This window comes from Mus caroli, chromosome 5, assembly GCF_900094665.2.
Source record: "Mus caroli chromosome 5, CAROLI_EIJ_v1.1, whole genome shotgun sequence".
Lineage (NCBI taxonomy): Eukaryota > Metazoa > Chordata > Mammalia > Rodentia > Muridae > Mus > Mus caroli.
The window spans coordinates 25,445,839-25,458,979 of record NC_034574.1 but is presented as its reverse complement, the minus strand read 5'-3'; the positions used below and the strand labels follow the sequence as shown (position 1 = coordinate 25,458,979).

The following is a 13,141-nucleotide window of genomic DNA, read 5'->3' as shown; positions in this document are numbered from 1 at the left end:
GCTCATTGATCCCTATTGTCTAGGGTTGTTTTAAAAATAAGTATTTCATCATATGGGCACATACTGGCCACTGGTGACTGAATTCAGTGTCAAGTTCCTCTCTCCTCCCTGAAGGCTAGTAAATGGGCCTAAAATTGGCTTCTTCTAATCACGTGGTTTGTTCAACTGTATATGGGTCCAAAAGACACCATAGTAGTATAGACTCATGTATGGTTGACTGGGGCTCATTATGAATCGCAAAAGACATCAAATACTATAGTATAAACCATATTCAAATAATGGTCCTTACATCTCTATAATGTGAACATGTTCCAAAAACACTTAAATAGTAGGGTAACCAAATAGCCCAGTTTATCTGGGATTTTGTAGGTTTTTGTGCCTAGTCTCAAGTCTTGCCAGTCCCATGAGTTCGATGTTCCAGAAGTGGATGTCAAGCCGTAAGAAAGAGTCCAATCAACCGCGGAGGATGCTCTCAAAGTGGAGACTGATTTCTTCATTTTAGGATATTAGGAAGCAGTGAATCTGTTTTGGAATGTCTGTCCTCCACGCGACCCGGGAGAACCCATTTCCTCCTTGGAGTAACAAACAAAGGCCCCGCTTGTACGAGTCTGTGTATCTCTCCTGAAGTGGGGACTGTCCCAGTCCGAGAACTTTTAAATTCGATTTATTGATCTTCAGTTATCTCTTCTAGCCCCACCTCCCACGCCCCACACAAAGATGGCAGCTTCGTCGTCTCTCGGGGCTAGGACCCGGATCCGACGCCAGGGTTCCGTGACAGCGCGTCCCGCTAGTGCTGACGCGGATTGGCGTCTTGCGCTTGCGCAGAGAGAGCCCAGGAGCGCGGCGCGTGCGCACTGAACGCCTGCAAGACCCAGTCGGCCGCGCGGGCGCAGATCGCCTGCTTGCGGTGGTTTGAGTGGTGGCAGGTCCAGTGCTGAGAGGGGTCGGCAGTCTTCCGGGAAACTCTAGCACCAAGTTCCTCAGCTTTCGGAGGCGAGGCGCGGCATGTCGTGGGTTCCGCGGGGTTGGCGGTGAACGTGCGGGCAGGATGGGCCGGCGCCGGGGTGTGGAGCTGTACCGGGCCCCGTTCCCGTTGTACGCGCTTCGGATAGACCCCAAGACTGGGCTGCTCATCGCTGCGGGCGGAGGAGGAGCTGCCAAGACCGGCATAAAGAATGGCGTGGTGAGAACGCAGGGCCACTGGGAACAGGTTATACCGTGGCCCAGGGAGATTCCAGGGTGGCCGGGGGATGCAGAGGTGAGCAGTACCCCTGATTTAGTCCCTGCCCATTTCTAGCGGGAACACCCAGGATTGCGCTCGGGTGCTGGTTTCACCTGAGCAGAGTGGTTGAGACAGCCAAAATTAGACTGAAAGCTGTGCAGGTCTGTGAATCCTGGACTGTCCACGCCGGATTACGAGAGCCGGTCCAGGGCTCTTACGCTGGCCTTTTCCAGGAAGGCACATTGTCTTGTCCATCTTCAAGCAGCTGGAGACGGAATTCTTTTCTTTCTGTAAACTGGACCTAGTAATCTAAACCCTGCTTGCTGTACGAATTAAGAAGCACCAGTAAGAGAATACAGCTCTAAGCAACAGCAACAACAACCAAAGAAACAAAATAAACAAAAAATATGAGCTGGAGGTGCGGGAAGCAAAGGTACAACTGAGAGAGACTAGGATTTAATGTGACTTCCGGGCTGGCCTGAACTTTGCCCACTTTGCCCTCACAGCATTTTCTGCAGCTAGAGCTGATCAACGGGTGCCTGAGCGCTTCCTTGCTGCACTCTCATGACACGGAGACACGGGCCACCATGAATTTGGCGCTTGCTGGTGACATTCTTGCTGCCGGACAGGATGCCCAGTGTCAGCTTCTTCGTTTCCAGGTCCATCAACAGAAGGGCAGTAAAGCGGAGAAGTCAGGTGAAGAGCTTTGGAAAAAGTCGCTCTAATTCTTGGTCTCCAAAAATGAGAGATTACGTGTGGGGCAGTGGTCACTTTGAAGTCTGTACTTGGGTCACTAGAGGACTGGTACTAGTTAATACAGATGCTCAGGTCCATCTGTGAGGGTGGTGGTGCATAGCTGTAGTCTCAGAGCTTAGGAGTGGAGGCAAGAGGATATTTAAGGCTAGCCTGGGGTGCCTAGCAAATCCCTGTCTTAAAAAACAACAACAAAGGAATCTGGTTCCTGGCAAATTGTTTGTGTTGCAGGTTCCAAGGAGCAGGGACCTCGACAGAGAAAGGGGGCTCCTCCAGCAGAGAAGAAACCGGGAGCACAAGTTCACCCGGAAGGGGTTGAACTCAGAGTAAAGAATTTGGAGGCAGTACAGACAGACTTCAGCAATGAACCGCTGCAGAAAGTTGTGTGCTTCAACCATGATAACACCCTGCTTGCCACCGGAGGGACTGACGGTCATGTCCGTGTCTGGAAGGTGTGGTTTTAGGGGCTTCAGGGAGGCGAACGTTAGTTGCAATAACACCAAACTTGTGAGAATCTGAATATGCATTCTGTGAAACTTAGGAGTGGCCATTGGGGTAAGAGGGGTGGGGATTTCAGTGTTCTCGCTGTCTGGTCTGTAACTGTGATACTGTCTTGGCTGTAGGTACCTAGCCTGGAGAAAGTTCTGGAGTTCAAAGCCCATGAAGGGGAGATTGGAGATTTGACTTTGGGTCCTGATGGCAAGGTAAGGAGGTGGAGATGTGGGATGCTGGTGCAGAAAGGCAGAGCCGGTTGTGTGCCTTGCACAGTACATAGCTGTCCTAACTGTCCATCTTTGGGATCTTTACTCTTCCCCAGCTGGTTACAGTGGGCTGGGACTTTAAGGCCTCTGTGTGGCAGAAGGATCAACTGGTGACACAGCTACAGTGGCAAGAGAATGGACCAGCCTCTTCTAATACACCATACCGCTACCAGGCCTGCAGGTGTGCAGGTCACAGGGTGGCTGGCAGGCACACCTCAGCTGGGAAATGGGAAAAGACAGAAGGAGCTGGCCATGGCTGGAGCCTTGTTGGAGGTTGTTCCAGGTGTGACCAGGGTGCAGGGCACAATCATGAGTGCTGACAGGAACTGAAAGCCTTTTGCCTGGCCTCCAGGTTTGGGCAGGTTCCAGATCAGCTCGGTGGGCTGCGACTCTTCACAGTGCAGATACCCCACAAGCGCCTACGTCAGCCCCCACCCTGCTACCTCACAGCCTGGGACAGTTCCACCTTCTTGCCTCTTCGGACCAGGTCCTGTGGCCATGAGGTCATTTCCTGCCTCAGTGTCAGGTGTGAAGTCCTACTGCTTGGTTGGATGGTGGGCGCTTGAGGGAGCTGGGGAATGAGTCCTGACTCAGTCTCTGGAGGACCACTGTTGTGGGGAGGGAGTTTGCACAAACTTCAGAGCAATGAACCCTCTGTTGTGTGTTACAGTAAACCCTCTGTTGTATGTTACAGTGAATCCTGTGTTGTATGTTACAGTGAATCCTCTGTTGTGTGTTACAGTGAATCCTCTGTTGTATGTTACAGTGAATCCTCTGTGTGTGTTACAGTGAATCCTCTGTTGTATGTTACAGTGAATCCTCTGTTGTGTGTTACAGTGAACCCTCTTTTGTTACAGTGAATCCTCTGTTGTGTGTTACAGTGAATCCTGTTGTATGTTACTGTGAATCCTCTGTTGTATGTTACAGTGAATCCTCTGTTGTGTGTTACAGTGAACCCTCTGTTGTATGTTACAGTGAATCCTGTTGTATGTTACAGTGAATCCTCTGTTGTATGTTACAGTGAATCGGGTACCTTCCTAGGCCTAGGCACGGTCACTGGCTCTGTCGCCATCTACATAGCTTTCTCTCTCCAGGTAATGGCAGCGGTTGGCACATCCCCATGGGAGGGTTACAAGCTTACTCTGTCTGCCCTGATGACACAAGAAGGATCTGGCCCAGTCCACAGGGGAAGCCTGTTAGGACTGTGGAGCGTGTTTTCCCGAAGGTAGCTTCCAACTAGGCTTTCCTCACTGCTTTCTCCCCCAGCGCCTGTATTATGTGAAGGAGGCCCATGGCATTGTGGTAACAGATGTGACCTTTCTACCTGAGAAGGGTTGTGGTCCAAAGCTCCTTGGGCCCCATGAAACTGCTCTTTTCTCTGTGGCTGTGGATAGTCGTTGCCAGTTGCACCTGCTGCCTTCACGGCGTGAGTCATTGTTTTGTGTGTGTGTGTGTTGGCAGGGAGGGTACCACTTCATCTTTAGCTATAGCAAAAATTGGCCCCTGGAAAATGGACTGTTTTTATCCATCCACCTGCCCTTCCTTGAATGAAAGAGGTTAAAGGTTCTGGTTTTCAAGCTCCAAAGCATCTTTGCCCACTCATTTCTTCCCTTGCCCTACCCACAGGGAGTGTTCCTGTATGGCTTCTGCTCCTGCTGTGTGTCGGCCTTATTATTGTGACCATCCTGCTGCTCCAGACTGCCTTCCCGGGATTTCTCTAACCTAGAGCAATGGGAATCAGCCTTGGACAGTGCCGCCTTCCAGAGCAGAATCACTGAGCCCCACGACTGAAGCTGCATCTGATGAAACTGATGGGTACTGCTTGTCCCTCAGCTCACACTTGCCGGTGGCCTCTCGATCACTCTGGGTCTTGGGAGCCCTGCCTTCACCTGTGGATCCACTTAGGACATTGTGGTCTGAAGCTCAGGCCACAGTGCCTGCCTCGCTCCCTCTTGCCTCCCTCCCAGGGCTCCAGAGCTCAGCTCTTCCTTTTCTAGAAGCATGTGAAGATGCCCAAGAGCCTGGAGACATTGCCATCCTTCCTACAGAAACTGTTTCTCCTCTTCATACAAGGGCCTTGGCTTTGTTGAGACAAAGCCTGTACTGGCACTTGCTGTTAGGGTAGGAAGAGGCACAAAGAGGACCCCGATAGCGGTGATCTGTGGCCTTCTGTGGGTAGCACCAAGCCAGTCAGGCTAGACACATAGTGAGTTCCTGGAGGGTCTACTGCAGCCTGAGGAAAGGGAACCTCAGCTCGTTAGGCAGGAAGAGTTGATATTTAATAAAGAGAGAACAATTGAACCGAGAGCCCAGCAGTCCTCTTGTCAGCTCTTTCCATCTTCAGGAGTGAGTACTCCCAGGTCAGGTAGCTCCACTGAGTGCTGGAAGATGGCTTGGGCATACTGATGTAGTACGCGGTTCATGTAACAGTGTTGCCAGGGCAGCAGCCCTTCCAGGAAGCCAATGTGGCCACCCCGAGCTGTGATGAGCAGGGCCACATAGGGAGACTTCTGGGCAGCCTGCAGAGGGAAGGCTGGAAGGGAGTCAGGAGGTCAGAAAGCCGTCCAGGAATGAGAACCCAGGCTCATACCTCAACCCTCATCTATGGCTCCGTAGCTCACCATGCACTCACCATGGACTGGGGAGAAGGGGTCATCTGCTGCATTGAGGCAGAGAACAGGGGTGTGGATGGCATCTACCTTGGTTCTTGGGCTTGCGGCTTGGTAATAAGCCGCACAGTCTTTATACCCAAAAGCCACAGATGTGTAGCGCTCATCCAGCTGGCGGATCGTGCGGGCCTGTGTGGTAGAGGCATGGTAGGCTATAATATTAGAAGGTAGGAGACCAACACTGGGGTGGGGGGTGGTCGGAAGATACCTTTATCGCAAAGTCCACATCCAGCACCTTTTCAATTGGCTTTCGGTTCCTGGAAAAGAATACATCAGGGTTTGTCTGAACTCCTGCACCTAACCCAGAGCGCACAGCTTCTGTCTTCTTACCTCCTCAAGAAAGCCCAGATTGGAATGGACCCAAGCACTGGCAGAGCCTGCCATCTGCTATCCTACCTGGCCACAAGCCGGCAGAGTCCAGCAGTGAGTGGCTGATTGAAGAGCAGTGAGTTGAGTGGGGTCTCCAAGGAGTCAACGGTCTCAAAGGAATCCCAACATGCAGACATGGTCAGTCCTGCGACCAAGCCTCCAGCCTTCCCAGTCTGTGCCAGGTAGTTAAGCACCAGTATCCTGTAAAATTGGATGCAGGGCCATGGAAAGTGTTGGCATGGGAACACTGGGACAGAAGAGGAGAAAAAGACAAGGTGAACAAACCCAGGCAACTATTACCCTCCAAAAGAGATGCCCACAGCCAGCAGTGGAGCTTGGGAGTAGCGACGTTTTATGTGCTTCACAACTGTTTCTAGGTCTTCAGTGTTGCTGGCACAGTAAGCCCTGTGAGTCTGAGGGCAAAGTGGGTCGTTGACTAGGGAGGGAGGCTCTTGCCAGAAGGCAGCCAAGTGGAAGGGCTCAGGAAGGGTAGGGGGTTGGTAAGTGGGTAGAGCCCTAGGGCCAGTGGTCTCTAAAGGGAACAGGGACAGGGCCACCACAAAGGAGGAGGGTACTCACCAGCAGCTCTTCCCCTCGGCATCCTCGGTTATTAAATACAACAGCCCTGGGGTAAGGATAGGAGTGTGAGCCAAGCCCTCCCAAGAAGACCCTCCCCCGATAGTCTTCAGAAAGGCCCTGTCAGAGAGCACCATATCAGGGTCAGATGTACTTTTGCCCTTCCCAAGTTCTGTACCCCGTCCTTACCTATAGCCATCCTTCAGAGCTTGGTTAACTAGGTGTAAGATGTACGGCTCCTGGCTACTGCCACTGATGCCTGGAAGCAGCAGTACTATGGGCTGGGTAGTAGGGTCCGGGTAGTGAGTGCTGTTAGGCTGCTCAGCCCAGTCTAGAAGGAACTGGCCTCCATCTGGGGTCTGGAGGATTTCACTGGGGTTTAGGAGAGATTGCGACACAAAGATGTTATGAGGAGTTGCACTTCTGCATGTCGAAGCTCTACCCTCTGACTCGCCCACAAGCTCTGCTGTTTGTCATGGGTATCACTTGAAGGCACGCTTCATATAAAACAGCAAGGTGACCAGCTAGATTGGACTGTTAACCTTGAGTGGTGCGAGTAAAGAGCCTTTCCATACGTAGAGACTCATGCTTTGGGACAAAGATTACCTTCATTTAAAGAGGTGGTCAGTTTCCCTTAGAGACGTGCAGCTTTGTGTTCCTGGTCCTGACCCTTCTTACCTCCGGTAAGGGACCATAGGCTGAGACTGCAGGAGGACTCGAAAGATGGTTTGCAGCCGTCCCTCAAAGCACCACAGTGTCGGGTAGAAAGTCTCCACAGTGACTGGACAGTGTTGCTCCAGGAAGGCTAGAAACTGGGGCCCAGCCACCAGACGAGGCCTCTATAATCATACAACACAATTGGCCTCTTTGTTTTCCTGTCCCAGACACTGGAGGGTAAGTGGTCCCCTCCCCGGAATCCAGCCTTAAGGATGGATTTGCCACAGTGAAGTAACCAACACAGCTCAGCCTAGAGTGGCATATGGTACCCCACAAAAACCACAGTCCCCTCCAGGACTGACCCTGAAGGAAGGACTGCGGCAGTTGACTAGGTACTGACTCCCACACTCAGCCTGTCCCCTCCTCAAACCCACTTGTGCTAGAACAGGTAGTATAAGCCGCTCGCTCAGGTGGGCAGCTAGAGTACGGCCTGTGCTCCTCTGGCTGGTAAGCTGGAGTTTTTGTCTGATTTGGTTCTATTTCTAATTATGTGCCTCTGCTATGAGCATGGGCACACAGGTCAGATCTGTGGGGTCCAGGAGAAGTGTTGGCCCCTTTGGAGCTGGAGTTAGAGGTAGCTGAGAGAGCTACAGCATGGATGCTGGGAAACAAACTGATGTGCAGGGACAGTAGTCCCTGCTCTTCAGGGCTGAGACATCTGCCCTGGGTGGCTGGAGCCTTGAACTCATCGTAACCCTCCTGCCTCTGTGCTAGGCTTGTGTCACCTTGGTGTGCTGGTTGGGACTCTTGAACAGGTGAAGATACCTCTGCCATTCAATTTGGCCTTTGCATTGTAGCAGCCTCATCCAAATGTGTCACCCTGAGGCTCACTCGGGTCACTCCAGTCCTCCTGTACCCCACTGATTTTAGCACCCCAGTGCCTACATATTTCTCTCATGTGTGTGTGCTCAGTGTGAAGGGCTTCTTTTACAGAGGCACCTCATACTCTCTTGTGGAGCCCCAGTTCTTAGGCTGTGCTCTACAGGAGGAAGCACCCCGACGTGAGCAAGTATTTCCTTTCCTCATGCCAGCTAGAGAAAAGGGCACAGGGATGGGACAATGGGGACAAACGAGGTCGACGGGCACCAGGCCCTGACTCTCTTCTGCCTCTTCGCTTGGTTCTTTATAGCCATGAAGTAAATGAGCTGGCCTAGCCTCCTAGACCTAAGGACACTGTGCTGAACAGAGTTGGAGGACGCCAGCCTAAGAGCAGAATGGGAGGGTTGTGTTGGGATACAGTGGCTCAGCGGCAAGCCCGGGACAGTCTCCAGCATTGGAGAAGGTTGTTTGTTTGTTTGTTTGTTTGTCTGTTTGTTTGTTTTTAAAATCATAAATTGCACTTGTAAGAAACTTAGATCCTGTTCTATCTTACAGCCATGCTGCTCAGAAGGAGCTAGCCAAATGATACCCTAACAAGGCCCAGTTTATCCTGTGACTTGGACCCTGGTCCTTAAACCCTGAAATAACAACAATGAAATCACTGTGCTATAGTGGAGACAAATCCCAACCTTATTTGATAAAAGTAAAGGAATTATGACTCTCAGAGGTTAGTTGGTCTGCCCCGAGACAGAGCAAACAAGAGCAAAGCAAAATTAGTAATTATGGTTATCAACAATAATAACTTGTAAGTAAGTTACTGAATGCTCCCTGCATTCTAGGTATTATGTAAAGTAAGCATTTTATGTGATTTTCAACATTTTAAATTTTGCTATTTATATTTTAGATTTATTTTTATTTACTGTGTGGGAGTGTTTGCCTACATGCATGTTTGTGCACTACCCATATGCCGGAAAGCCAGGGAGGGTGTTACTGACAGTTGTGAACTGGAAGTGCCATGTAGTTGCCGGGAACAGAACCTGGCTGCCCGTAAGCATTCAATCACCTCTTCACTCCCAATTTACATGACCTTCATCTACAAGTGGGGCCCCATGACCCCACTGTATGGGCACAGGGCCTTGCTATGTTACCTGTAGGCCAGAATGGCGCAAAACTCTTGGGCTCAAGTGATCCTTCTGTCTCAGCCTTCCCAGTAGCCAGGAGTAAGCATTTAACCCCTTGAGATCTTTTATAACAAGCTGAATCAATAGCTTTCTTGTTAGACTCAAGTTACCTAAGTAGGTTTTAATGAGATAAAAACCTTAGCTGTCCTGGATATCTAGATTGTGTTATTTTAATCTACATTCCAGTTTGATCAGATTGACCAAATCAAATTGACCTGTTAAGACTTCTCAGCACTGTATACACAAGGAGGCTAGAACTTAGAACAGGACTGAGTATGTAGAGAATTATCCATCTGTCCTAAGCTTGGCAGGAACCTCAGCCAGTCCTCAAGAGAGAGGAGGGCCTGCTAAGCTGACAGAGCGGTGCCAGAACCACGAAGGCATCCATTCCACTATCCTGTACAGCTAGTGAACATAAGCTACATATTTTAGACCACCTAAAAACAAAAGCAAAGCAGAAATCCTTCACCTCTGAAATTTGAGGATACCCTCTACCCCACCTTTATCCAAAAGTCAGTCAACAGTATAGGGGGAGCACCCTTCCTATGCTCAAAAAAACCCCAGCTGTCGGGAGAAGGTTCCAAGAATCTAAAACAGGCAGAACCAGCTCTCCAGTAGGTCGTAATAGCAAAATTCACATGGCGCCGCAGAACCAACTATGCAAGCTTTCAGAAAGGGCTCGACCCTAGGCTGGAGAATATCCCCATAGACTATAGTACCCCAAGCACGCCGGCATGGCTCGGCCCTCACCCACCTGGGGCACACATGCCCAGTAGTAGCCCAAGTAGAGAGCAACGCCAAGAGCTAAGAGCAGAGAGATGGTGTCTGACCAGGTGCCGTTTTGCGGGCTCAGAGAGGAACTCAGCATCTTGGTTGTGTAGGGGTATTCCATTTCCCAGGCTCCCGGCTGCCTCTAGCTCCTGAACTTTGACTCTTCCGCTTGCGGTTTGTCGTGCACCCGCCTCTTGCAAGCCATTGGCAGGCCTCTGCAGGTCCCACCCGCCGTCGGCCCCGCCCACCACCAGTTCTGAGGCGAGGGGCGGTGTCTGGCTGTCTGCTGAGCCTCACTAGCCCCAGCGGCAGTGGCGGAGTCACTCAGGATCCTCCACTCCCGCTTCCCCTTAGTGGTGAAAAGCGCTGAATCCCTAGGGCAAGCAGCGCCCCCACAGCTGCCATCTTGGTGCGTGCGGTCTGGATGGCGAAGGCTGAATCAGACATCCTGAGAAGGTCCCGCAGCCACTCCTGTGGCTCAGTCACAGGACAGTACAGCCATTCACCGTGACCCTCACACACTGGGCACGAGCACTGCCCAACAAATTGATACATACTCAGGTTTCAGCCGCTCAGTGCTGACATTGTACTCCCTAGGTTAAATGTCTCTACGTGGTCTCTTACTAATCCCCACCAACAGAAAGCGCAACAGATGACTTGCTCAGCAGCTATGCAGAAGGCAGTGGATATAAACGCCCCAGGGACCAGCCAAGGCACGGAGATATCAAGATATGTAAAGGAAAAACCTGTATGAGATCTGAATGTTCCCGAGCCTGAACTCTTAGGATTAAAAAAAGGGAATGTTCCCTGCTACTATTTGGGGGCAGGTGAAAATGACGCCTAAACTTTCAATGGCAGAAAATGAGTAGGAGTTTCCCAGGCAAGTGGGATAAGTGAAAATGTGGAGTTAGGGCCTTTCTTACAGAAGCCATAAAGAAATGTGTGTCTAGGTGTGGGTAGTCAGGGAGCAGGTGCTGAACAGCTTTCTGAGGGCAGAGGAAACCCTCAGGCTACTTAGGGAAGGAGGAGGAGAAAGGAGTTAAGGGGCCACTCAGACACTGTTGAGGGCACAGAAAACAGCTGGCTGAATGAAGATCTTCAAGATAGAAGGTAGACTTGGCAGGACTCTTCAGTAGGGTAAAGCTGAGGCAGAGGAGGAACAGGGACACCGCTCCAGACAGCACAAATGCAGGTGTTTAGTCCCGGGAGAGACCACAGGAGGGAAAGGCTTGAAGAGGAAGATAACGCATTCAGTTTCTGACAAGTTAAACCAGAATGCTGGTACGTGTTCCGTTTTCTTAGACTCTGTACCTTTCTATCTGCATCTATTAGTCGGGAGCCCAAGTTGGTAGCCCAGGGTATTTACACCTCCCCTGAAACCCAAAGTCCACTCTCTCAAGCAACTAAGGACAGCCTCTGTGCTCCAGAGCTCACAGAGACTGTGCCTGCCCTTTGCTGGCTTCTAAAGGACATTGGTGCTTCTCCCTTGAGACTATGCAAAGCTTTTCTTTTCTTTTTTGATTAAAGAACTATTTATTTATTTTATTTATATGATTACACTGTTGCTGTCTTCAGACACACCAGAAGAGGGTATCGGATCCCATTACAGATGGTTGTGAGACACCATGTGACTACTGGGATTTGAACTCATGACCTCTGGAAGAGCAGTCAGTGTTCTTAACCATTGAGCCATTTCTCCAGCCTGCAAAGCTTTTCTTGACTTTTGTCTCCAAGGTAATTGAATATCATTACACCTTTTCCTTAAAAGCATTGACCCCAAGCCGGGTGTGGTGGCACACGCCTTTAATCCCAGCACTTGGGAGGTAGAGGCAGGAGGATTTCTGAGTTTGAGGCCAGCCTGGTCTACAAAGTGAGTTCCAGGACAGCTACGGCTACACAGAGAAACCCTGTCTTGAAAAAACAAACAAACAAACAAACAAACAAACAAAAAGTGTTGATCCCTTCAGTGTCAGCACCAGCCACAAAACCCAGAACCAGGCACAAATCAGTAGCATATTCAGTTCCTGAGGGCTAGTTCTTTTAGACTGGAGTTAGATATCTTGGAGCCATTTCCATTTAGTTGGAGTGGTTTTGCTTTGGTTGGTTGTTTTGTTTTGTTTTGCTTTGTTTTGTTTGAGACAGAGTTTCTCTGCATAGCTGTGGCTGTCCTGAAACTCACTTTTGTAGACCAGGCTGGCCTCAAACTCAACTCACAGAACTCTGCCTGCCTCTGCCTCCAAACTGCTGGAATTAAAGGCAAGTGCCACCATCCCCTGGCTTGTTTAGCTTCTGAGACAGGGCTTCACTGTGTATCTCTGCCTGGCCCAGTAATTGTGAGGCAGACCAGGCTGGCCTTGAACTTGAAGTGATTCTCCTGTCTCTGCCTAAGTGCTGGGATTACAAGTGTAAACCCAACCATTATTCTTGGCATATCAGCATTTGGATGATAAATTCATGTTTTACAAAGTTTTACAAACTGGCCGTTCTGATAGAAGTGTATTCTCAGAGTCTGGACACAAGAATCAAGGGTCATCAGAGTGACTTCCTTGAGGATCTCTGTGTGCATCTCCTACAGCCTCTGATGGTTTGTGGGTGAGCTACAGCAGTGTTCATAAACACTCTATCTCCACTTGGTGACCTATAACAAAACACCTCAGACTGGGCATTTTTTAAAGATTCATTTTTGTTGTGTCTGTGCAGGTGTTTGTATGTCCACATTTGTGTGTTGGGGTGTATGTGAGTACAGGTGTCTGAGGAGGTTAGAGGAGGGCATTGGAGCTCCCAGAGCTGGAATTGTAGGCAGTGTGAGCCACTTGACATGGGTGCTGGGATCCGAACTTGGATTCTCTGTAAGAGCACACTATGCTCTATCAACAGCTAAGCCCATCCCTCCAGCCTACACTGGACAGCTTATCAGCAGTAAGAACGTATTGCTCACAGACTTGGAATATGAAAGAATCCAGGAGCAGGTGTTAACAGGGCTTAGTGCCTGGTCATGGCCTGCTCTTCATAAATGATGCTATTCATGTGTCCGTACATGGTGGGAAGAACAGATGGGCAAGAGAGTGAAAGGAGCAAATGATCTGCACCCGAACCCCTGATAGATATTGATGGGGATCACATGAACAGATAAACACACAGGCAAATGGAGAGTGGGGAGGGGGACCCAAGGAACACTGGTGCACCCTGAGACCAACTGACCAGACCAGAGGACCAGTGTGGTAAGAAACGGTGGGCACTGAGCCAAGCCAGCCATGCCCAAAAGTGCCTCGTCCCCCACAAACGAAGGCCAGTCTGAGGGGC

The 13,141-nt window shown here is 50.3% G+C and overlaps 2 protein-coding genes across 3 annotated transcripts; one reads left to right on the top strand and one right to left on the bottom strand.

Moving 5' to 3' along the window:
* Positions 1-831: 831 nt before the first annotated feature.
* Positions 832-5,043, top strand: Preb (prolactin regulatory element binding). Of its 2 annotated transcripts, XM_021162077.2 has the most exons (9): positions 832-1,183; positions 1,729-1,918; positions 2,207-2,427; positions 2,599-2,679; positions 2,793-2,917; positions 3,089-3,262; positions 3,758-3,830; positions 4,003-4,162; positions 4,363-5,043. In XM_021162077.2, exons 1-9 carry the CDS (start codon positions 1,049-1,051, stop codon positions 4,455-4,457), a joined length of 1,254 nt encoding a protein of 417 aa, XP_021017736.1. In that variant the 5' UTR covers positions 832-1,048; the 3' UTR covers positions 4,458-5,043. The 2 variants fall into 2 exon arrangements, with proteins under 2 accessions (XP_021017736.1, XP_021017737.1); XM_021162078.2 differs by lacking the exon at positions 4,003-4,162 and having other exon boundaries at positions 4,363-4,416.
* Positions 4,994-10,006, bottom strand: Abhd1 (abhydrolase domain containing 1). The gene is made up of 9 exons (XM_021162079.2): positions 9,822-10,006; positions 7,029-7,189; positions 6,540-6,722; positions 6,354-6,399; positions 6,075-6,187; positions 5,802-5,975; positions 5,614-5,662; positions 5,369-5,534; positions 4,994-5,269 (listed from the first exon to the last, which is right to left on the bottom strand). The coding sequence occupies exons 1-9, from the start codon at positions 9,957-9,959 to the stop codon at positions 5,061-5,063; spliced, it is 1,239 nt and encodes a 412-aa protein (XP_021017738.1). The 5' UTR covers positions 9,960-10,006; the 3' UTR covers positions 4,994-5,060.
* Between the last annotated feature and the right edge of the window lie 3,135 nt (positions 10,007-13,141).